Source organism: Danio rerio, chromosome 21 (genome assembly GCF_052040795.2).
Source record: "Danio rerio strain M-AB ecotype USA chromosome 21, GRCz13ab, whole genome shotgun sequence".
Lineage (NCBI taxonomy): Eukaryota > Metazoa > Chordata > Actinopteri > Cypriniformes > Danionidae > Danio > Danio rerio.
The window spans coordinates 22,150,208-22,175,924 of NC_141041.1; the positions used below are offsets into that span (position 1 = coordinate 22,150,208).

General features: G+C 36.9%; 1 protein-coding gene and 1 pseudogene across 2 annotated transcripts in view; one reads left to right on the plus strand and one right to left on the minus strand.

Moving 5' to 3' along the window:
• c7bl (complement component 7b, like) lies at positions 1–15,409 on the plus strand. Its single transcript, XM_087301217.1, has 19 exons — positions 1–148; positions 1,092–1,341; positions 3,039–3,091; positions 3,179–3,254; positions 4,787–4,928; positions 5,152–5,287; positions 5,372–5,510; positions 6,756–6,890; positions 6,973–7,216; positions 9,393–9,506; positions 9,606–9,772; positions 9,854–10,082; positions 11,200–11,371; positions 12,008–12,095; positions 12,206–12,338; positions 13,060–13,248; positions 14,351–14,444; positions 14,529–14,710; positions 15,065–15,409. Exons 2-19 carry the CDS (start codon positions 1,303–1,305, stop codon positions 15,232–15,234), a joined length of 2,502 nt encoding a protein of 833 aa, XP_087157343.1. The 5' UTR covers positions 1–148; positions 1,092–1,302; the 3' UTR covers positions 15,235–15,409.
• A 101-nt stretch (positions 15,410–15,510) lies between these two features.
• LOC141374979 (complement component C6-like) overlaps positions 15,511–25,717 on the minus strand; it is a 28,369-nt pseudogene continuing 18,162 nt past the window's right edge. The window contains exons 13-17 of the transcript NR_203068.1: positions 25,071–25,167; positions 24,856–24,988; positions 17,946–18,033; positions 15,959–16,200; positions 15,511–15,867 (exon numbers count right to left, since the gene is read on the minus strand). The product of NR_203068.1 is annotated as a complement component C6-like, transcript variant 1, non-coding (transcript). The remainder of the gene's footprint in view (positions 15,868–15,958; positions 16,201–17,945; positions 18,034–24,855; positions 24,989–25,070; positions 25,168–25,717) is intronic.

Sequence of the window (25,717 nt, forward strand, 5' to 3'; positions counted from 1 at the left end):
AGAGAACTAGTGTTATGATTGGAGACGCTACTCTATTGAATGCACCACAGCGACTAGCTTGGAGGATTAACATGGATGTTTATCAATGTATGCATAAGTTGTGGACTGATGTTTTAAGGATTGGATTGTCTACAACCTTGATTGAGAGGTGAGTCATTCTATTCACGCTAGAATCATCCTTTAAAGATGGATGTTTAATCTTAGTTGTAGTTTGTGAGGCTTCCCCTTAAAAAGTGTCATGTATGTTACCGCTGGTGCACCCCTAGAAGAGAGTTCAGCTTGAATCGCAGGCATCGAGAGTTTAGGCAAAGTTCATGGATGGTGATCGAGTTTTTACTGTGATCTTGTTGGAGAATTGGGTTGAAGACACAGAGATTGCATTGTGTGAGGCAATTGAAGTAGAAGGTTGAGAAGTTGTAGTTGGATAAGTTGGTGTAGCTGGAGAAGTTGATGTAGCTGGAGAAGTTGTTGTTGTTGAAGTTGATATAGCTGGAGAAGTTGTAGCTGGAGAAGTTGTTGTTGTTGTTGTTGAAGTTGATGTAGCTGGAGAAGTTGTTGTTGTTGGAGAAGTTGATGTAGCTGGAGAAGTTGTTGTTGTTGTTGGAGAAGTTGATGTAGCTGGAGAAGTTGTTGTTGTTGTTGTTGGAGAAGTTGATGTAGCTGGAGAAGTTGATGTAGCTGGAGAAGTTGTTGTTGTTGGAGAAGTTGATGTAGCTGGAGAAGTTGTTGTTGTTGGAGAAGTTGATGTAGCTGGAGAAGTTGTTGTTGTTGGAGAAGTTGATGTAGCTGGAGAAGTTGATGTTGTTGCTGGAGAAGTTGTAGCTGGAGAAGTTGATGTAGCTGCAGTAGCAGTAGCAGTAGCAGTAGCAGTAGCAGTAGCAGTAGCAGTAGCAGTAGCAGTAGCAGCTGATGCAGAGCAGTGTATTCTTCAAATCGAAGATGACTGTAGTGAGAAAACCCTGGCTCTTTATAGTGGTTAGGAATGGCCTGATTGGTGGATCAAGCATGCTAATGCAGGACCAGCCGTGTTCAATCATAATCACGTGCTCCTCTCGAAATTAGTTTATGAATAAACTTCACTTATTTCCCAGAATAACAGCCCAAGAACATCATACTCACACCACTTACTGAAATCGACGGATTTAAGATTGTGAAAGGGCGGCAACAGAAATGAAACTGGCACAGTAAGCATAAGGAGGTGGCACTGAATGTCCAGCAGTTGAGTCACGCTGGGAATTCCTTTCTGTGCTATAATGACGTCAAAATCAATGTAGGAACCCCAGTATAAGAGCAGGACCATCAATGCTGACCTGTATACTCTGCAGCATCTACAACATTAAGGTAAGGAGCTGTTTATGCAGAAATGTAATATATTTGGGATGTAGAGAATTAAAGTCATGGCCGGATAGTTTTTTAATGTTAATAGTTTTAATATAATTTTGAAAGTTGACCTAAAAATTCAAAATAAATCTATTTAAAAGGAACAGAAATGACTAAAGCTTATGTCAAAATAACTAAGACCTCAAGTGAAATTGAAACCGAAAGTGAGTCAGTGACGTAACACTAATAAAATTCAATTTCCGTTTAACAGAGCAAAGAAATTTTTCACAGTATATATAAATTATATTTTGTTTCTGTAGAAAGTATTGTTAATTTTAGTTATAATAAAATTCTAATTATAAAGGTCAATATCATTAGCCGCTTAAGATTTTTAAGATTGGCTACAGAACAAACCACTTGTTTAATGACTTGACTCATTAACCTACGCCTTTAAATTGGACTTTCATCTTGAAAAATAACAAGTAAAATATTATGTGCTGTCATCATAGCAAAGATAAATTAATTTAATTATTAGAAATTAGTTACTAAAATTATTATGTCTGAAAATGCGTTGCGGAAAAAAGAATCTATGCAGGTGTTATGCAACTGTGTAAAAACAAATAAATATATATGTTAATGTCAGAATTATTAAACACTCTGTACATTTTTTTTTTCTTTTTTAAATATTTCCCAAATTATGTTTAACAGAACAAGGAAACTTTCACAGTATGTCTGATAATATTTTTTCTTTTGGAGAAAGTCTTGTTTTATTTCGGCTAGAATTTTCTAAAAAACATTTTAAGGTCAAAATGATTAGCCCCCTTAAACTATTTCTTTTTTTTTCGATAGTCTACAGAACAAACCATCATTATACAATAACTTGCCTAATTACTAGTTAACCTAATAATCCTAGTTAAGCCTTTAAATGTCACTTTGAGCTGTATAGAAGTGTCTTGAAAAATATCTAGCAAAATATTATCTACTGTAATCATGGCAAAGATAAAAGAAATCAGTTATTAGAAATGAGTTATTAAAACTATTATGTTTAGAAATGTGTTGAATAAATCTCTCAGTTAAACAGAAATTGGGGGGAAAATAAAAAGGGGGGGTGCTAATAATTCTGACATATTCATGTAAATTACTGTAAATAAAAGTACAATGTGTAATTAATGTACTTATTAAAATATTTAAAAAGAATAAGTCAGCACACTAAATGTTTTACATAATTACAACTTCTTGCTGATAAATATAGCTAAATCTCAGTGTTTTGAAGAATGACTAAGAATAAATATTTATAATGACAATAAATTACTAGTTTGAAATTGCACTCTGATCCTTAATAGCCTTTTAATATGTCATTAAATTATTTCAGTTGTAATGTCCAAAGAAATTTGTTTACAATTGTTAAACTGGGGCGATGCAGTGGCTCAGTAGGTAGTGCTGTTGCCTCACAGCTAGAAGGTCCCTGGGTCGCTGGTTCGAACCTCGGCTCAGTTGGCGTTTCTGTGTAGTTTGCATGTCCTCTCTTCATTCTTCATTCTGGTTTTCTAAAAGTCGTGGTCAATATATATGATTTATAGTCATTACCAGACAGCACAATTGAAAAGCCCCCTTTGAAAACCCCCTTTTTTCACATATATAAAATTGAAATATAATGACATAACATTAACAAATACTTAAAAAAATTATAAACAATCTATAACACTGGTGTTTTTCAGATGTGCCCTCAGTCCTCTTTAATATTTCTTCTCACGTTTCTGCCTTACATTTGGTGAGTTCAGCTTGAAAACATCATTGTATGCATTGGTTATGCTGCATACTTTTCATCTATTAACTTGGCGTGCTGTTGTTGTGAAAGGTGTGAGCAGCCATTAAACTGCAGATGGGGACAGTATGGAGACTGGTCAGAGTGTGACGGCTGTACCAAAACACAGGTACAAAAAAAAGACCCTTATTTATACCTTTTTAACATACTGCATTTGTTACATTATTAATGTTATTCATTATTACATTAATAATTGCAATATTTGTTATAATATACTTTTTGGATTATATTTATATGCAAATGAAGGATCATTTAAATATTTGCACTAATTTGAATTTGCAAACATTTTGAGACCAAAATCTGGATGATGTCAGGTTCATTTGTATTGGTTTCTTTTGACATAGTATCAGTTGTCTTTACAGAATGAAAATTGGGGATTTATTTTCCTTATTATTCAGATAGTACTTGAATTGCCAAAAGAAAAAAATGTCAAAACTTTGCGTAGAAAGAAAAAGTATATAATTAGATACGTTCTTAATACAAAATCTCTAAGTTAAAACTTTCAGAAAATAAGTATCTATAAAACTTTGCAAGTTTGCTGCGTGTTAGTATTACTAAAGTGGAGATTTATGGCTCAATTGGCTGAAATTAAAGGTATAGTTCACCCATAAGGAAAAATAAACTCACTATAAAGTGGTTTTAAACTGTTATGCCTTTTGTGGTGAAAACAAAATAGGATATTTTGAAATATGTTGCTGTAATACTTGAATTCTGTAGTAGGAAAAAAATATAATGCATCGGCAGATTTAACCAATAAGCAAAGTAAGCAGCCACTTAGAGCCCCAGGAAATCGGAGGACCCCAAAATAAAAACCTAGAAGTATAAATTATTCATTAATTTTCCTTCGTCTTGGTCCCTTATTTATCAGGGGTCGCTACAGCGGAATGAACCGCCACCAACTATTCCTCAGTGGATACCCTTCCAGCTGCAACCCAGTACTGGGAAAAGTATAAATTATAGCTATAAACTATAACAAACTGTTCTATCATATTTTGTACAGAGAGGGTATAAAAGATTTAATTTTAACGTAAATATTACATCTGTCCAAGTCCTTCACCCTAAATTATAGAGCAGTCCAGCAGTCAGATCAGTTTTAAAAAGCAAAGGAGTTCTTTTTTCAGTTTAAGAAAACAAATCATTTAAAAGTTTTACAAGATGATTTACATCTTATTATTATTTTGCATTAAGATAAAATGTAGAAAAGAAGACTAAGTGATATAAAAAAACTGCAAAATAAATGAAAGTACAAAAGGTGCATTTTAGGACTTTTGGGCCACATAGGCTGGAATTGCTTAGGGCCCTTAAATCACTAAATCCACCCCTGGTTACATATTTCCTACATATTTCATATATTCTTTATTGTTGTTGTTGTTGTTGTTGTTTGCTTTTGGGGGAGGGTGTGAAACTACTAAGAAATTAAAACGTGTACTGTAATCGAATTTTACAGACACAACTAGATATAGATAAGTGCATGTTGGATGTTGTCTTTACATTAGACTGAAGAAAAAAAAAACATTTTATGAAAAACCTAAATACAAATACATTTACAAATACAAATTACATACAAATGTTTTTATCTTCAGGAACTACCGTGCTGACCACAACCGAATGACTGACCTCCTTGATTTTTTCTTCTCTCAGGTTCGAGTGCGTCAAGTAGAGACATTCCCTCAGTTTGGCGGAAAGTCTTGTACAGGCGAGGACATTCAGAAACAAGCCTGTTTACCGAAGAAAAGCTGCCCTCTACAGGCAGGATGTGAAAACAGATTTCGTTGCACGTCTGGTAATTCTCTTCAGTTTAGGCCTATTTGTGGACGAAAGCCAAAAGTCAGTTTAGAGCTGGGGTGTACAAACTTGGACCTGGAGGGCCTGTGCCAACCCCAATCAGACACACCTGAACCAGCTAATCAAGCTTTTACTAGGCTTTCTAGAAACATTTTGCAAGTGTGTTGAAGCAACTTGGAGCTAAAATCTGCAGTTTTGATTATTGGTTTGTTTGTTCATAGGTCAGTGCATCAACCCGTCTCTGGTGTGCAATGGAGATCATGACTGTGAAGATGGTTTGGATGAACAGCGCTGTAGTGGCTCTATAGTGTGTGATAAGCAAAAGCCACCACCAAACTCAGACCTCACAGGAAGAGGGTAGAATATGCATTTTATGCTGACTGTAAGTTATTGCAAATGATGATATGACGCAATATAGTGACTATATTTGGCTTTCAATAGGTTTGATGAGTTGACGGGTGAGCTGAGAGCAGGTGTCATCAACACCCATAGCTTTGGTGGACAGTGCAGGAAGGTTTTCAGTGGAGACCACAGAGATTTCTTCAGACTTCCTCAAAATCTTCTCAGATACAGCTTTCAGGTGAACATTTTTAGCATATGTGTATGTTATAATCATAGAAAGCCTTTTTGGGGGGCTTTTATTCCCCTCAATTGCAGGCCATAATACTGAGGAAAAAAGTCTAAAGCACGTCAAAACTGCCAGATTATTAGCTTATGTTTCACATTTCTTATTTGTATTTTATTTCAAAAATTGATGGAAAAAGCTACAATTGTGGGATATAAACTCAGAAAAAACAAAGTCAGAATTTATAACAATAAAATCACAACTGCGAGGAATAATGCCATAGATTTTAAATGTCACATTTATGAGAAATAATAATTTACTCACTATTTACTCATCTAGTAGTTATAAATTTTTATGAGTTTCTTTCCTCTATTGAACACAAAATAAGATATTTTAAAGAAAGCTGAATACCTGTGACTTCCATAGGAAAAATAAATACTGAGAGTCAGTGGTTACTGTTTTCAACTTTCTTCAGACTATCTTTTTTTGTTCAACAGAAGACATAAAAAATGTCAGAACTGTGGGATACAAACTTGTATATCTATTTCTATTTAAAAAAAATATGCAATTCTGAATCAATATATAATAATGACTTTCTATCTTAGAATTCCATCCTGCAAATTTATCGTACAATTTTTCAATTTATATCACACAATTTTAATGTCCAAACTTGTAAATTTCACAATTGGGCTGTACACACTCAAAATTGTGAGGAAAATGCTAGACAAGAGAGCGATTCTGACGGAGTGGAAATCCACGACACCTCTTAAATAGCTAGCTGAAATGGTTCTTTATGGTACTCTAATGGTTATGATTCTCTAGATTCGGCAAACAAAAGATGTATTATAAAATCTGGGGCCCCCTTCTTAGATGTAAATGTTAATAATGCCTGTAATTATTTATTTTTCTAAAATATTTTTTTTCTTTCCTTTTACATGTCATTTTATTTTGTTTTGTTTCTGATTCGATTAGTCTGGCTGGGATGTATTATTTTAATGATAATGCTGTATAATTGCAGTATTGTTTGCTAGTGTTTTGGTGCATGTTCTAGTTGGTATCTGGTAAAAACACTGAGATAATCGTGTTAAATAAATACATGATGTTCTCTAGTGGGTGTTAAGTTTCATAAAAACTTTTATAAATAAAGTATAAAAAAAAGAATTTGGAGCAAAAAGTGTAAATATGCTGCAATTACTTAATGTACTATTAATATTTAGTTATTTCTCCTCCTTGTTATATAAACATTTTGTTTCCTTTTAGGTCAGTGTTGAAAACGATTTCACTGATGACTACTATGACAGTTCCTGGTCCTACATGAGGGATGAAAAGCAAAGAAGGATCATTCGGGGAGGCCATGATCATAAAACCTTTCATAACCAACTTAAACAGGACAAGGTAACAATGCATTCAATATATTAAACAGTAGAAAAGACTTGTTATAATGATATATTTAAAGAGTGTTTTTCTGTTTTTAAAGACCTATCACCTGCTGATAATAAGAAATGAGGTAGAAGTGGCTCAGTTCCAGAACAACGCTCCGGAATACTTGCCTCTGTCTGAAGATTTTTGGAAGGATCTATCAGCTCTGCCCATCACATATGAGCCATCAGCCTATCGACTATTCATACAGCGATATGGTACTCACTATATGGAGGAAGGATCTCTGGGGGGCCAGTATAGGGCACTGCTGGAGCTGGACGCAAATTATATGATGGAAATGAGTATGTGTTAATTTTCTCTTTTCTCTGGTAATATTAATTGTGAAATAATAGGGTATATAAACTGCATTACAAGTAGTGTGATTTACGCAATATTACTTTTCTTAGTAACGAGTGAAGTAATGCATTACTTTAAAAATGATAAATATTTAAGTTACTTTTTTATTTAATGCAAGTTACTTTTTAGTTTAATTTATTGTTTTTCTTTTAATTGACGTAGTGGTTGGTGTGTCATCACGTGCACTCCAGTGCTCATGGCGACCAGAGTTCAATTTTCACCTCGCGGTCCTGTGCCGATCTTTCCTCTCTCTCTGCTCCCCATGCTTTCTTGTCAATACTCTCTACTGTCCTATCCATTAAAGGTGAAAACCCTGAAAAATAATTATAAAAAAAAATTGCTGAATTAAAATAAAAGTAGTCATGATGAATCACGCAGTCAATGAGAGAATGTGTTCATTATTTTGAACGCATCTAAGAAAAGGAAAAGGGCTTTGTCTCAATAAGACAGTGATTTTACCTAAGACAAATAGTAGAAAAGCACATTGCTTTAAACTGTCATTAATCTGTATATATGGCATGTATAGCTCTGGGGTCAAAAAGTTCTCTGATAACGATAACATTTTTTTTTTGTTTTGTTCTTTTTTTATTAAAAAATTAATTAATTAGGCTTTTTAATTAGGTGTAGGCTATACAGTGTGTTGTTTATTGCTGAGCTCCTGTATTTAAAAGAAAAGTACTGAAAGAGATCTAGCCTCAGCCAGGTAATAAAACGTAAAGCTAAAGTAACTCAAAAGTAAAGTGACGCATTACTTAGAAAAAAAAGTAATTAAGTAATGCAACTAGTTACCTTTTGGGGGAGTAACTCAATATTGTAATGCATTACTTTCAAAAGTAACTTTCCCCAACACGTTAATATGTGCTAGAATTATGAACTTGAGGGGACTTACTTATTTACAAACATTTATCTTTATCAGTCCAATCAATCTCTTCCATGTATTAGATTTTATTCCAAAATCCTTATTTAATCCTTTTCTGTTTCGTATTTGATTAGAATTTGGGCTTCTGAATTATGAACACTCAGACCTTTTCTGAAACCATCTACTGGGTTAAAGATGAAAATGGGTTAATATACAAAAACAAAACAAAAAACAAAAAAAAAAGAAATATAGGCGTATTAGAACAATATTAAATTGATGAGTTACTCTATTAATATACTCCATTTAAGGATTACAATGCAGCTCTAAATGACTAAATTTATGTAATTTTAAATCTTTATATTTTGCCACCATCTTTCAAATCTCTAGGCTTTACTTATTTATCAACATATAATTTTTTAATATAATTTAAAATTAACATTTTGTATGATCACTTATTATGGCATATGTTTTAATGATTGGCCACATAAATTTATCTTCACTATATCATGCTGATAGCATTATATCATAACATTTAATATTTTTTGACATTTTATTTTAAACAAATGATTTAAAGAATAAGCATTTCTTACATTTTACATGATTTTTTTTGAATAAAAAATAATTTTTATGAACATATTTTGATTCAGACACAACTATCTTAATATTGACCCTTCTGTCAGCTAAGTCAGTTTTTTCCAAAGTGCGGGGTCAGGTCGCTTGGTGATGTCCATAAGTCTAATTCATTTACAAACTATTAGAATTGCCATATTTTATGCATAACCTACTGAAGAAAAATAGTAGTTAATAGTTTCGTAAAAAAAAAAACAGCATGCAAGTAAAAAGCCATCAGCCTTTTGATTTTTTTGCGACCCCTTGGGTGATTACGTTGTATTAAAGACACATTGATTTTACAGCACTAGGTTAAACTTTCTGACCCCTTTATGACTGAACATGGAGGATCGTCTCTAACTGGCGATTTCCAAAATTAAACAATGACTAGACTTGGGCCTATTGGTATGTGTGCGCCACTGTGTGCAAGGTTTATATATTTATAACCACCTCAGAGAATACTGGGGATCACAAGTCACTGGCATTGCAGTTTTGGAGGTTGTGGGCTGAAAAAATTGGGAACTCCTGATTAAGTGATACTTTATATTTTTCTATATGAAGTCAATGTGCTTTCAGTGTAAGCGCTAACCCTTGTATTGTGGGGCATTTGTGTAAGATTCATTCTGCTTAACTTAATGTCCTTTTTAATGCAGGTAGAACAGAGACTGATTTCCACCAGTGTATTACCCGTGTGAAGCGGCGTCTCTTCTATAAGAAGAAAACAACCAAGTGTGTGAAACTGATGAAGACCATTGAGAATTTCAGTGGTTAGTAGCACATTATTACTGATGCTCTGACAAATTATTATCACTAAAGGTGTGTTTAAATTTAGATTTGAATGTGGAACACTTTAAAATGTGTTACAGAGAACAGAAACCATAAGATGCCAATAAAAACAGACATTATAGGAGGAAATAGCGCTTATATCGCTGGCCTTAGTCTCCTGGACTTGGAAAACCCTGACAATAACAAACAAATGTACACAAAGTGGGCTGGGTCAGTGAAGGAGTTCCCTAAAGTTATAAAACAGAAGGTATGTCAGGCCTAAGGCATTAGAAATATGTACTTAAAAGTATAGAGTAAATATTTACACTATGATGTGTCTATTTCTTAGTTGAGGCCGCTGCATGAATTGGTCAAGGAGGTGGCATGTGCAGGACTAAAGAAAGTCCACCTGAAGAGGGCACTGGAGGCCTATCTGGAGGAGCAGAGCCCCTGTCACTGCAGACCCTGTCAGAACAATGGCATGGCTGTGCTCAGTGAAGGGGTTTGTACATGTGTGTGTAGGCCAGGAACCAGCGGTAATGCCTGCCAGAATGGCCATGTCCTTGGAGAGCAACCAGGTAGGACTTAATTAACTTTTGAAGTTTGCATGAAAATAAAATGAAAGTTTTTTGTGTGTGTGTTGGTATCAGTCTGTTAGTATTAATATTATCCAATAGCTACTGTGCTCCAAAACACATACACAATTGTCATTAGAAGATTTAGTGAAATAGTTTCTCACTTCTGTCATTTTGGGTCAGTGATTTTTAATGACATCACTTTTGCACTTCAGCTAATGGTGGTCATATGTTTCAACAAAACAAATTCCCGGTTAGTGTTAAAATTATCCTTTAGGTTATCCATCTGTTAGTATTAAAGTTATTATTTAGCTAATGTGCCCATTCTTCTCATTAGAAGATTTGTCAGTCTTTTAGGGTGAGATGTTAAACCGAGGTCCTGACTCTCTGTGGTCGTTAAAAATCCCAGGAAGTCCTTCGAACAAGAGTAGTTTAACACTGGCTTCCTGGCCAAATTTACTCCCTGGCCTCTGTCCACCATGGCCTCCTAACCATTCCCATATCACAATTGTCTTCATCACTCGGCCTCCTGTCCACCAATCAGCTGGTGTGTGATGTGTGGTCTGGCACAATATGGCTGCCGTCATGTCATCCAGGTGGATGCTGCACACTGGTGGTGGATGAGGAGATTCCCCCCAATGTGTAAAAAGTGTTTGAGTGTCCAGAAAAGCACCATATAAATGTAAGGAATTATTATTATTATTAATATTTACTGAGATACAGTTCCTCACATCATCACTTTTGCACTCTGGTATTTAAAGTATCTCGCCCCTACAAGACAAAATGGGTCACTTATTATTGGAAACTTGCATTTTAGGTGAGTCAGATATTGATTCAGGAACGGCTGAAGTGATTCAAACTAGTCATTAATTGCTTATAAGAGGTTATAGGAGCTTTTTAATTGGTCAAATATATATTATCTAAATTTTTCTTATATTAGACTCGTTCAGGAAATAAAATCACTGGTTGCGCTTCTTGTTTTTGATTCCCTATAAAGATCTGGTTCATAAGAGTTGTTTGTTCAGGAATTAGAAAAACGGATTCAGAATTAAAGAATGCTGTTCATTTGTTGAACATATCCTGCCTGTTCATTGTGTCTGAAATATGTCATGCTTTACAGGAGTGATTGAAGGAGGCTGGAGCTGCTGGTCTGCCTGGAGCAGCTGCTCTCATGGTCAAAAGTCAAGGACTCGTTCATGCAACAATCCTACGCCAAGAAATGGAGGCAAAAATTGCATAGGAGAAACCATAGAGCGCAGAAGCTGCGAGGAGCCGGATTTTGAAAACCTCAAGTGAGGATGACAGTTTGTGCATTTAATATATATATATATATATATATATATATATATATATATATATATATATATATATATATATATATATATATATATATATAGAGAGAGAGAGAGAGAGAGAGAGAGAGAGAGAGAGAGAGAGAGAGAGAGAGAGAGAGAGAGAGAGAGAGAGAGAGAGAGAGAGAGAGAGAGAGAGAGAGAGAGAGAGAGAAAGAGAGAGAGAGAGTCGAGTTATTAGCCCATACACATCATATTTTACTAGATATTTTTTCGAGAAATTTGTATTCAGCTTAAAGTGCAGTTTAAAGGCTTAGCTAGATTATATAGGTTAACTAGGCAAGTCAGGGTAATTAAGCAAGTCATTGTATAACAATGGTTTGTTCTGTAGACTATTGGAAAAAATACTGCTTAAATAATATATTTTTTCTTTTTTTTCTTTTTTATAAAACTGCTTTTATTCTAGCCTAAATAAAACAAACCAGACTTTCGCCAGGAGAAAAAAATATTATAGTAAATACTGTGAAAAATATTTAAAAAGAAAAGAAAAAAAAAATCACAGGAGGACTAATAATTCTGACTTTAACTCTATATTTTGGTGTACAATCATGGCCTTTTTTCTTCTCCATACTTTAGAATCTTGGAGCCCCATTGCTTTGATCCCACACTGACACCAGTGAAGACATGTAAAACTCCCCCTCCTTTGGCTAATGGGTTTGTTTTGGTAAGTATCTCCCTATTCAAGGCAAATGGAAAGGGTGTGGGAATACACACAGTAATGAAACTTTCAATACACAAAACTCACATCAAGCATGCATTCCATCATGTATGCAGGACCCAAAAGACATCTATACAGTTGGCAAGAAGATTGAATACACCTGCACAGACGGATACGATCGCATTGGCAATCCATTCGCTGAATGTACAGAAAGCCTGACATGGAGGATATCACCAATGGAGTGCAAAAGTAATTGAAAATGTTAAATATATTATTTATGGTGACAATATTTTCTGGGTAGTTGCCAAATCAAAAAGTGTTTAGGTATTTGCCAGGAGAATAATTATTAAATCAGGGTTATACATGCTGTTCATTAAGTCTCATTTTTAGCAACATTTGGTTAATCAGAATGACCACAGTATATTTTGGTTAATAGTCTTACCGATGAAATGTTAAATATCTTCAGTTCTAATAGTTCAGATAAGTATTTTTATCCATTAGTATATAGTATATAGTATATAAAATGATAAATGTATTAGTACTAAAATGATAAAAGAACTATTATCTAATAAATACTAGCATGTGATAACTATAATCTGTTTAATTGGCATAAGAGTATAAATACTAATTTAATGATTAAGTAGCTTTTCACTGGTACAAGTATCTGAAAAATGAATACTTTTGATAAATCTAAGATGTACCAGTCAATGCTGTATAGTTGATGTTAAGAAATTTAGTTAATAAAGTATCTGATCAAGCTCTGCTATTCAACAGCATCATGTCGACAAACTAGGCAGTTCAAATGACATCATTTTGATATCATAGTTAAATTATAAAGAATATCTGAGACTAATAGAGATATGGTTATACAAATCTTTACATGTAACCCATTTAATGCAGTTCTGTGTTTTTAGATCATTACATTTGGCAATTGTTGTGAAGTATTTTCTTGTGTTTGTATATTTACCAGAATCAGAGTGTGATGCTCCAGCTGTTCTCAGAAATGTGATTGTTGTGCCCTTAAAACAATCCTATCGTATTGGTGACAGTGTGACCCTCTCATGTCCAAGCGGAATGCAGAAAGATGGTGAAGGAGAAATCAGGTGCCGGCTTGGACTCAGCTGGTATCCAGATCCTAAGAGTGTCCGTTGCAACCCAGGTAGGCTCCTATTAAAAAAAGCAAACACATACAGTGCCCAACATATCGGTACCCTTCATAAATAAGATCAAAGAAGGCTGTGAAAAAGTTTATATTATTTAACATTTTGGTCATTTGCACTGTTACATATGTATATTATAATCCAGCAATCTAGTATTTGTATAATCTAGCCATTTAAATATTTTATTGAAGTGACAATGTAAAATGCGTGATAGAGAGCATTTGATTTTGTTAGTAATTGTTGTTGATGAAAACAATTTTTTTTACTTTTTTTAATACTACTTTTAAACCTCAAGCTGTGTGAAACTTAGAACTAATTAAAACTACTTAAAATTTTAAGCCATTTAAAACTTAAGAACTACTTTAAACCTTCAGTCTAAGCTTTCTCAAGCCAGCCTAAAGTTTGTGTTGAAGAACTTTTTAATCTAGTTACTAAAATAAACAGTTTAAGCTATTCTATGCAGTTTTGTCATATTATTGTTTATAAAAAGTAAATGAGAAATTCACTGAAATATCACAGTAACCGAGTTTACAAATAATTAGCCTTTACATTTTTTTTTACAAATTAATGAAAGAATAATAAGTTTCTTTCTATAAGTACTTTAAAGATTTTTATAACCGATGTCTTTTTGTAATGTAACAGAGTTGACCTGAATGTAGGTAAAGAAACAGAGTTTAAGGGTTCAAACCTGGAAGAGGACATGTGCTGAATTTTTCACAAGACAGTTAGGATGAAGGTTTAAGTGGCCAAATAAATCTCTTAAAACCACAGCTGGAGAACGGCAGAGGTTAGAAGGGTCATGGGATTGGTGCATAAGTCTCAAACTCAATTCTACTCGATATGTCTTAAACACCTTGATTAGTTGGATCAATTGTGTTTGATAAGTTTGATGACTGCAGCCCAATAGGAACTGAGTTTAAGACCTATGGATTAAAAAGTCTCACCACAAACATCTGTCAACTTCTTCCATTTAAAAAAAAATAGATTGATCAAAAGATCCAGATAATTATTTTTCCACAGCGTTCTTTGCTCATATTTATCAAATTAATGGATGGCTCTAAATATGGCTTTAATTATGGCTAATATAATATTTTTGATTAGTTGAAGCAGTGCCCACCCAACCAAGCCTCCTCTGCAAACCATGGGAAAAACCAGGGACGGGTCAGTGTGTTTGCAAAATGCCTTTTGAATGCAAGTAAGTGCCTTATTTATGGTATTGAATATATGACAAAAAAAATCATACAAAAGCAGCACGTGTTAATGTCACATCTTTGACCAGGACGTCTCTCCACGTTTGTGCCACTGTGCGTCCGGGCCGGGTCAACCGAATGAGTGTCTGCCAGCTTGGGGCTCTGCAGTGTCTTGGGCAAACCTTTACTTTGCTGCAGGATAGTGCATGCAGTTGGCCAGAAACCAAATTCACATCCTGTCAGGACTGCCATCAGTGGGAGACATGCGATGGTAACACAAAAAAACAGTAACTTTCTCATACTGGTCATTGACACAGTGCACTTTGTGTGCAATTATAATAATTCTTTCAAAACACTATTCACGCACATAATGTGTTGGATACTCTGATTGTATGATAATTAATCATTTCCTTAAAAAAATGTCTATCAAGAAAAATAGCCAGAGGCTTTAATTTTGACAGACTAATAAGTGAATAAAAAATCTGATACAAAAAGAATATTTATAATATTGTGACCATATTTTCCACAGTTCCATCTTTTGTTATTTTCATACATAATGAAGTAGAACATTTGGTCACTTTAGAGTTTAGAGTATATGTAAAACTGTATTTAAATGTGTTCTTAGGTTCGAAATGTGACTGTAAGGATCCTGAGGACTGCCCTGATGATTCCGCCCACGTGTGTGTCTCTCTGATGGGCGGAGCTCCTGAGATGATGTCAGAATGTGAGGCGGGAGCTTGGAGATGCAGAGGGAAAGAAATGAACGTGCTCAAAATTGGAGCCTGTCAGTCATAAAGTATTTTTTAAATATATTGTTTGGTGCAGCTCTATGATGTTTCTTTTTACTGTAATATAAAAAAGACATGTATTCACTTTGCAAATAAATTTTGTAAATAAGTGCAAATTTGTTACTTAAAGTGTTCCTGGATTGTGGGCAATAAAAAACAGCAAAGCATTTCAGTATAATTCACATGAATAGCTTATTTACAGTTATTTCTGACATGCCAGAAAGTAATTATTTTAACATTCAACTTTAGCAGATGAAAGAGTATTTAAATACTAGAAGGCATCTGAATGTCCGATTATATTTTATTGTGTTGTTCCAGATCAATATCAAGAATGCCCATATGCACAAACAAATAACTATAGCATGCTGTGAGTGATTTTAAAATGACAATGTGTTATCAATATGAATCAATAATGGCTGCAAATCTGTGAACATTTTTACAGCTTAAGTGGTGCACAATTAAGAACCTGCGCAAGGGCCTTCATGCTGAAGCTCAAACTCTATACTGCTGCACTTCATTGCAGCCATAAAACACAGATTCATGCTTCTTGTGGTTTGCGTCCTCACGATTTTCAGGCAGTATATTTTCTTCCCGTCTTTTGGACATTCTCTGGGCATCTTACACTCACACGTTTTGGACACTAAGAAGAAAAGACAATAAGACTGTTGAATTATTTTAGTTGAATATAATGAAAGAATGCATTATGTAAGGATTTGTGATTCGGTCTGTACCTGAGCAGGTCTCCCACTCGTAACAGGTGTCTGAACCGCAGGGCTCCTGCACCGAGCTCTGCTCAGATACACTGACCCTGAATTTGGCCCAGTCCAGACTGCGTGCGTCACTTTTGCACGGTCCATTATTCATAAAGTATAATCTGTCTCCATGACAACGGTCAGCATGAAAAGCACAGAGGGACATCATAATGGCAGTTTCCTTGCCAGCGTCATAAACGCACAAGTCTTCTCTGTAACCTCTGCAGGATACACAAATACATAGTGTTAAATGGTCAAAACTGCAAATAGCACTGCATTAAGGCAGCTATCTTAATGGGGGCTAATAATTCTGACCTCAACTGTATATGATTTTATATGAAAAAATATGATGAAGGCAAGTTAAGCTGTTAGATTTTCTACAAGGCGTTTGATAAAGTTGATTTAGTATTTTGCTTTTAAAAGCTAAATGAATTGGGATATAGTGATAATTCATGTGAAAGCATATCATAGAATGAAATGGTGGATTTAAAGAGGTGTTTTCGGATTGGGACACGCTGGCATAGTGGGTAGCACGATCGCCTCACAGCAAAAAGGTCTCTGGTTCGAGCCCCAGCTGGATCAGTTAGCCTTTCTGTGTGGATTTTGTACATTCTCCGTGTTTGCGTGGGTTTACTCTGGGTCATCCGGTTGCCCCCACAGTCCAAAGACATTCGCTATAGGTGAATTGAATAAGCTAAATTAGCCCTTGTGTATATGCGTGAATGAGAGTGTATGGATGTTTCCTGGTAATGGGTTGCGGCTGGTAGGGCATCTGCTGCGTAAAGCATATGTTGGATAAGTTGGTGGTTCATTTCACTGTGGAAAATTAATGAATGGATGTTTTTGGATTAATTATTTGCCCATTTCATGTGGGAGTGTTTTAGGTCTTTTACTACTTTTGTTAGGAGTGTAACGAATCGCAACCCACAATTTGAAACACACGTACGTGACCCGCACTTGTAGATTGATCCTAAATTTGTGACAATCGTAGAGAGATCGCCTCTCGAGTCATTCAAATTGCATGTATGTAAGCATTTAAGAAACCCACCACATCCTGAATAAACTACCGCAAATTTTTTCTTCACAGTTATGTTTTACAAGAGAGCCTAGGGATATGAAAGGTGTTTTCTGTCTTAACTTGTTTAGCCTGCATCAATGCATTCAGTGTAAGCTGCACGATTAATCATTAAAAGATCGGGATCTCAACACCCACGCAACATAAATTATAAATGATAGTGATTCGCATGTTTATTAATCCCTCGAATCGCTACATTCAAATCTGTGTTTGAAAACACTTAAAATTTAAAAATGATTCAGGCTTTAGTCTTTTGATTTAGTTGTAAAGTTACAAACAGTCATATAACACAGAAATCCTGAGATAACAGTTTAGGGTTTGGATAAAACCACTGATGTTTATGTTAAAGATTAAAATCACCATCATATTTAACAACGCTCAAAAATGAGAGTTGTTGGCAGCAATTACATTATAATAACTGAATCATTTATTGAAAACAAGACTAAAAATAAATATGGATTGTGCAAATGATAATCTTAGATTTCTACATTTACTGTTATCAGCAACAGCAGTAGTATCAGTGACTTTTTCACAGTACTAAATATTTTACAATTTATTTTGATTCAGCTGATTATTTCTTAATTTTATTTTTAATACAATTACAGGTTCTAAGTTCTGTTTGTTAAAAACCAAAAGTGTCTTGAGTACTGTCTTTGTAATAAATGGAAAGCAAATTACATTTGTCTCCTCCCTTTTTGGCAGAAAAATTATCCGATCAGTGACTAAAAAACCATTATGTGATCTGAACTGTGAGATTTGTTATCCGTTACACCACTAAATTTTATTATATTTCTAATGACTCAAAAAGTCTAAGGACTTTTAATATTGTTTCTCATGAGAAGGAAAACAACATGATGAAATGAACTTGTCACAAATAGGAACACTTCATACCTGCATCTTTCTTTAGTCATGCAAACACATTTAGTCCCATCATTGATCTCTCCAGGTTTGCAGCTGCTGTCTGGTACATAGGGTTTATCTGTGAAAAGAATGCACTGTTAAAGCTTTTACAAATGTTTAATATAGTGTGTATTACAGTATATCTGTATATACATTTCCATACATTTCCAGTGGTCGAAGTTTACAATCAGTGGAAACAAGTCGTTAGTAATTACACCTTTACTTTCTGCACAAGCTTAGAAGATTTATATAAAATTAGCATAATACCAACTTATGATGTCTCCTGTGAGTTTTTTATTATATTTCTAATGATTCAAAAATTCTAATGATTTTTTATATTGTTTTTCATGAGAAAGAATTTTTCTTAAGTAAAGAGATGAAAGTGGTCTAAAATTAATTTTGCCATAATAGGTTTTCATTAAATTTGTGTAAAAAAAAAATCTAGCTACATAATTTAGCCTGGCTGTTCAATTGAAAAAAGATTAGAAGTAAAGATTGGAAATTCAATAATTATATCCAAAGAATGATGTAATGCCTCTTGGGAATGTCTTTATAGGCTCGTATTATATTTTAATTTCATTTTTAATAAAGCTAACTGTTCACTAACAACATGATGAAATAACATGTATAATGATAATATAAGTGCATATAACTTAAATTGTTACTTATACTGCATATATTAACAAAAAAAGAGCATTCTTTAGACAACACAATACCTTTAAATTCAGAAGAGTTTAAAGAATTAATCTTGTGAAACAATCCAAATTTTTAAATCACAACAAATGAAAACATTACAAAAAATATAATTGATCAAACCATTATAGAATAAAACAAATATAAACATTTTACTTAAATCCAAACAAACTGAACAGTTTTAAGTAGTCTTTTTTTTTTTTCCATTGCTAAATATTATAAGGGACTGTCACGGTTGTGAATCTATCTGCTCTTTACTTGAAGTGTCTGCGTTGTTTGACAGTTCCCTATTATGGTATGTGTTTCTAAGTGTGTGTGCCTTTCTCTCTGTGTTTGTGTGGGAGTCGCGTGCCTGTCAGTGGTTGTTTGTTTTCATGTCATCAGCTGAGCGGTCACATGACCATTTTCACCGGTACTGTTGTCTAGCACCGCACAGCTGATTATCAGCGCTCCACAGGTGCAGCGCATTTGTGTGCATATAAATGTTCAAGGTTCTCACCTTGTCAGTTCGTTGTATGCTCACGGTCCTCTGTGTTTTGTCAGGCTCCTCTCGCTGATTTTGCTGGTGGTGAGTGGTCTGGTTGAATTCCATGTTGCAGTGTCCGATGCTTCCTGTTTCTTCGATGATGAATGTTTGATCTGCTCTGTTGATGAGTATCATTTGAAGCATCCTGTTTCTTCAATGATGAATGTTTGATCCACTCTGTTAATGAGTTTCATGAAGATTTGATCGGCCAGATCGCATCTATTATTATTCCACCAGTTTCTGTACTTCCAGCAACTCACCATTTTCCTGTCCTTGTGAGAACAGCATTAAAGACTTGTTTTACTTGCAATTGGGTTCCACATCTTGTTTTATTTGGCCATCACAGAACAAACTGATCAACATGGACCCAGCAAGTTCGGTGGAGATACATGATGTGCTGTCACGCAGTGTCGCTAGGATGGATCACCAGGACCAGCAATCAGGTTTCTGAGCTGACTACACAGGTCCAGCGACTCTGCTCGGGTCTCAGCGCCGGATCCACCCTGCCAGCTCCCTCCGTCAACCCACCAGTAAGTCCTGTTGTTAACGAGATTCCTCGAACCGCGACTACCTCCACCACAGTCCTATGCAGGTGAACCCCAGTTATGCAGAGATTTTATGGCCAAGTGTTCTCTTTACATATCGCTGCAACCATCGTCTTTTCCCACCAAAGAGACCAAGGTAGCGTTTTTAATCAACTTGTTGACTGGAAAGGCGGCATTAAGGGGAACCACGGCGTGGGAGAAAAAGCTTCCCTGCTGTCAATCTTTTAAGTCCTTTTCAGAGGAGCTCAGGACGGTATTTGATCAGGCTGCTTCAGGGAGAAAGGCATCTAGACGTCTCGCTGAGCTTCGTCATGGGGATCACAGTGTGGCGGATTACTCCATCGATTTCCGCACCCTGGTGGCTGAGTGTGGTTTGAACACTGAAGCTCAGTGGGACATGTTCTTTCACGGACTCGCGGACCATATAAAGGATAAGATTTATGCTTTGCAGCTGCCCAAGACGTTGGACATACTCATCAATCTGGCCATGAGGGTGGACAACCATCTGCAGCGCAGAGGTATTCACAAGGGTTTTCGATCGCAGACCTGTTTTTTGGAGGCCACACCCCCTGATCCGGAACCCGAGCCCATGCAGGTGGGAAGATTTCGCCTCTCATAGGAGGAGAGACGTCGCCGTCGCACAGGGGGCTTGTGTATGTACTGTGGGGTTGCTGGTCATTATGTGGCTTTATGTCCGGTTAAGAACAATAAATCATCCACTGGTAAGACTTTTTTGGTGGGTGAAATTATGACGTGAAAAGACTCTTCCGATTCCACTTTTCTAGCCATTAAATTGGGTTTCAACTTGAACTTTTATTCCTGTCATGCGCTCATTGATTCAGGAGCGGAGGGGAATTTTATTGACTCTGATTTAGTTAATATGTTAAAAATTCCTTGTTTTCCTCTTTCTTCATCCATAGCTGTTCACGCACTTAGCGGTTTACCTCTTCCAACTATGGCGCATATCGAGGCCCCTATTAGACTCATCCCTGCAGGAAACCATACTGAGACTATTTCCTTCTTTCTCATTAACACTGTTAAAAATCCTGTTATTCTGTGACATCCGTGGTTGGTGTTACACAAGCCCCATATCAACTGGGGCCCCAATACAGTTTTTTTTGGAGTGAGAGCTGTCATAAGTCTTGTTTATTGTCTGCATGTTCCACTGTGTCTTGTTCTGTGTTTCAGGAAGAGCAGGTGGATCTGTCAAACATGCCTCGTGAGTACCATGACCTGAAGAGAGTGTTCAGTAAGTCCCGGGCTGCTTCTCTAGTTCCTCACCGTCCCTATGACTGTGCTATAGACTTACTGCCAGGTACGTCTCTGCCTAAAGGCAAGTTATATTCGCTGTCTGTTCCAGAGAGGGAGTCCATGGAGAAATATATTTCTGATTCTCTAGCAGCCAAGATCATCCGCCCGTCTTCTTCACCTGCGGGGGCGGGATTTTTTTCTGTGAAAAAGAAGGAAGGTTCTTTTCGTCCGTGCATAAACTATCAAGGGCTGAACAGCATCACGGTTAAGAATACTTATCCTTTGCCGCTGATCCTTCCCGGCAGTTTGTGGTGGAGGTCGATCCATCTGAGGTTTTGGTCGGAGCCATCCTGTCCCAGCGCTCTGCCTTGGATGGCAAGGTACATCCTTGCGCGTATTTTTCTCATCGGTTATCCCCTGCAGAAAGAAATTACGACATTGGTAATCGAGAGTTGTTGGCCGTCAAGCTTGCTCTGGAGGAGTGGCTTCACTGGTTAGAAGGCTCGGGGGGGCCTTTTATCGTCTGGACCAGTTATAAGAATCTTGAATATATTAGATCCGCTAAAAGATTAAACTCCAGGCAGGCTCGGTGGGCATTACTTTTTGGACAGTTTAATTTTACCACCTCGTACAGACCAGGTTCCAAAAACATCAAACCTGACGCGTTATCACATCTTTTCGATCCTTCGGATCGCAAATCATTTCCCAATCCTGTGCTCCCTCAGAACATCATCGTAGCGAACATTTCCTGGGAGATTGAGTTGAGGGTCCGCGCAGCCCTGGATCGCCACCGGTCTAAGACTCCGGTTTACGTTGTTGGTCAAAAAGTGTGGCTTTCTACTAAAAACATTCCGCTCTGCACCGTCTGTAATAAGTTAGCTCCTAAATTTATCTGACCTTTTATTGTCACTAAAATCATTAGTCCTGTGGCAATCCGCCTCAAATTACCACCAGCGTACAGGAGAATTCATTCCGTGTTCCATGTATCCAAAGTAAAGCCCGTTTTTCATAAGCCAATTAATGAAACTAATGAAAAATCTATTATAGTTTCTCAAAATAGTAACGCACCAGCGCTCCGCCTCAGAACGCCTTCATTTTTAGACCAGAACGCCTATGGGCGCACAAATGAGCGCTACATCCTTGCGCGTATTTTTCTCATCGGTTATCCCCTGCAGAAAGAAATTACGACATTGGTAATCGAGAGTTGTTGGCCGTCAAGCTTGCTCTGGAGGAGTGGCTTCACTGGTTAGAAGGCTCGGGGGGGCCTTTTATCGTCTGGACCAGTTATAAGAATCTTGAATATATTAGATCCGCTAAAAGATTAAACTCCAGGCAGGCTCGGTGGGCATTACTTTTTGGACAGTTTAATTTTACCACCTCGTACAGACCAGGTTCCAAAAACATCAAACCTGACGCGTTATCACATCTTTTCGATCCTTCGGATCGCAAATCATTTCCCAATCCTGTGCTCCCTCAGAACATCATCGTAGCGAACATTTCCTGGGAGATTGAGTTGAGGGTCCGCGCAGCCCTGGATGGGGTAACGCCTACGATCGGATGCCCATCGAGTCGTTTGTTCGTGCTGGAGGGGTTATGGTCTGACGTTTTCCGGTGGGGTCAATCCTCCAAGGTAGCTTGTCATCCAGGGGTGAGTCGCACATTATTTGTTATTAAACAACGATTTTGATGGCCAGCTATGGCTCGTGATGTGCACGATTTTGTTTTGGCTTGTTCTGTCTGTGCGGTTTCCAAGTCTTCCAATCGCCCACCTGCTGGACTCCTCCAACCGCTGTCAGTGTCTTCGAGACCCTGGTCACACATTTCGCTAGATTTTGTTACGGGTCTTCCATCCTCTAACGATAACACGGTAGTTTTAACCGTGGTGGACAGGTTCTCGAAGGCTACTCATTTTATCTCCCTGCCCAAATTACCGTCAGCCAGAGAGACAGCGGTTGCTGTCATTGATCACGTTTTTCGCATTCATGGCCTCCCGACGGATGTGGTCTCTGACAGGGGGCTGCAGTTCGTCTCTAAATTCTGGAGAGAATTCTGTCATTTATTTGGGGCCACTGTTAGTCTTTCTTCTGGTTTTCAACCCCAGAGTAACAGCCAGACTGAGAGAGCCAATCAAGATCTTGAGCGCACGTTGCGATGTTTGGTCCAGCAGAATCCATCCTCCTGGAGTCAACAACTTTCGTGGGTGGAGTACGCACATAATTCGTTACCAATGTCGGCCACCGGCCTTTCTCCGTTTCAGTGTAGTCTAGGTTACCAACCACTAGTTTTTCCCAGTCTGGAATCCGAAGTTGCAGTTCCCTCCATCCACGCCTTTGTCCAGAGGTGCCGTCGCACTTGAATTAGGACCAGACAGACCCTCCTCCAAGTAGGGACGTGCACCAAGGCTAAAGCCGATCGCCACCGGTCTAAGACTCCGGTTTACGTTGTTGGTCAAAAAGTGTGGCTTTCTACTAAAAACATTCCGCTCTGCACCGTCTGTAATAAGTTAGCTCCTAAATTTATCTGACCTTTTATTGTCACTAAAATCATTAGTCCTGTGGCAATCCGCCTCAAATTACCACCAGCGTACAGGAGAATTCATCCCGTGTTCCATGTATCCAAAGTAAAGCCCGTTTTTCATAAGCCAATTAATCCGCACACACCAGTTGTTTGATCCGCTCTGTTGATGAGTATCATGAACATTTGATCGGCGCTGCCGAACCAGATCGCTTCTATTATTATTCCAACAGTTTCTGTACTTCCAGCGACTCACCATTTTCCTGTCCTTGTGAGAACAGCATTAAAGACTTGTATTACTTGCAATTGGGTTCCACGTATTTTTTATTTGGCCATCACAGGGACCATTGACGGTTATAAACCTGTTTTAAGACACCTCCAAAACAAACCTTTAAAAGGTCACAATAGAGGCATCATATTTGCATCTCAGAAGCTAAAGCTGTGAATCAAAATCAAGTTTGGCATTTATTCTTTGTAAGCTCCTATTTTTGGGCGGCATTGTGGCTCAGTGGTTAGCACTGTCATCTTACAGCAAGAAGGTCGCTGGTTAAAGTCCCGACTGGGCAAGATGGCATTTCTGTGTGGAGTCTGCATGTTCTCCCCGTGTTGGCAAGGGTTTCCTCCGGGTGCTCTGGTTTCCACCACAAGTCCAAAGACACTTGGTATAGGTGAATTAGGTAGGCTAAATTGTCCATACATTTGTGTGAATGAGAGAGTGTTCCCAGTACTGGGTTGCAGCAGGAAGGGCATCCGCTGTGTAAAACATATGCACTCTATCTGCTGGGTAAAACATATGCTGGACAAGTTGGCGGTTTACACTATTCCGCAGTGATGACCCCTGATAAATAAAGGGACTAAGCCGAAGGAAAATGAAATGAATGAATAAATGTCCATACTGTATGTGTGTGTGTGTGTATGTGTGTGTGTGTGTGTATGGGTGTTTCCCAGTACTAGGTTGTGGCTGGAAGGGCATCCGCTCCATAAAACAAAAGCCGGAATAGTTGGCGGTCAATTCCGCTGTGGTGACCTCTAAAATAGAGAAGAAGCCGAAGAAAAATGAATGAGTACCGATTTTGCAGTATATGTCCTTTGGAATGCTCGGTTCCCAGACAAGACTTTTTCCACAAGAGTAAGACAGGCGTCCTGAAGGACTCGTGCCGCTCTCTAAACAAACCAGCATGATGTCACTTCCTACTTTATACTCCATTCTGTCTGGATTAATCGTCATGCCATCAGGCACAGAGGGTTTGGAGCAAACGGTTTCTGGTACGGCATGAATTACATTGATTACAAAGTGTGTTAAAGGACAAAATGAGCTTTCAGATCATAAGTTGTGTTATTCTGATATTAAACAGGCATTTGTTTGGCTTACTAATACACTGTGCCTTTGGTTTCTCCCATGTACCATCCTGCAAACAATGAATGAGCTGGAATCCCTGCAACTCAAATCCAGTGAAGCAAATAATCTCCTCAAGATCTCCATAATCATACTGACGCTTGTTGAACTGCACATATAAGAAATATGAAAGATATTAAAAGACAATGTAAAAGAGTTTGGCAAAACATTGTGATGTGATTTTTGCGCACTCTTAAGTGACTGTTAGCTGGTGGAAGAGGTTTTGCACAGCCAGAAGTTCCAGAAGGCAGCCGACTCTCACTGTCATCATTAATGCAGACGTTTTGCCTGTGAAAGATGGACAAATAGGAAAAGTGGGTCTCGTTTGCAAATAATTCTGTAGATTTTCATAGATGGGTACTTTTTTTGTAAAACAATTTTTAAAGAAAATGTGTTATATTTATGTAGCTTGAAGTCTGATGTTTGAGAAGATATAAGTGTTCACTAAGTTTATCAATTCTTTTATTGTTTTTCTTTTTTTGTGATTACATTTTTATTGAACAGTTGGAAATAATCTAGCATACATTGTTATGGACAAGCAACCAACTTTCGCCTCTGGCGAAAATACTAAATAATTAACCAAAAAAGGAAATAAATTAGAGACAAAAACAAGAAGAGAGAATAATAATAATAATAGGTTACAATCAAATAAAAACTAAAATAAATCTTTAGTATCTTTGCATTTTACTTCTTACAAGAACGCTTTTACACATACAGTTGAAGTCAGAATTATTAGCCCCCCTTTGATTTTTTTTTCTATCTCAAATATTTCCCAAATGTGGTTTAACAGAGCAAGAAAATTTTCACAGTATGTCTGATAATATTTTTTTCTTCTGGA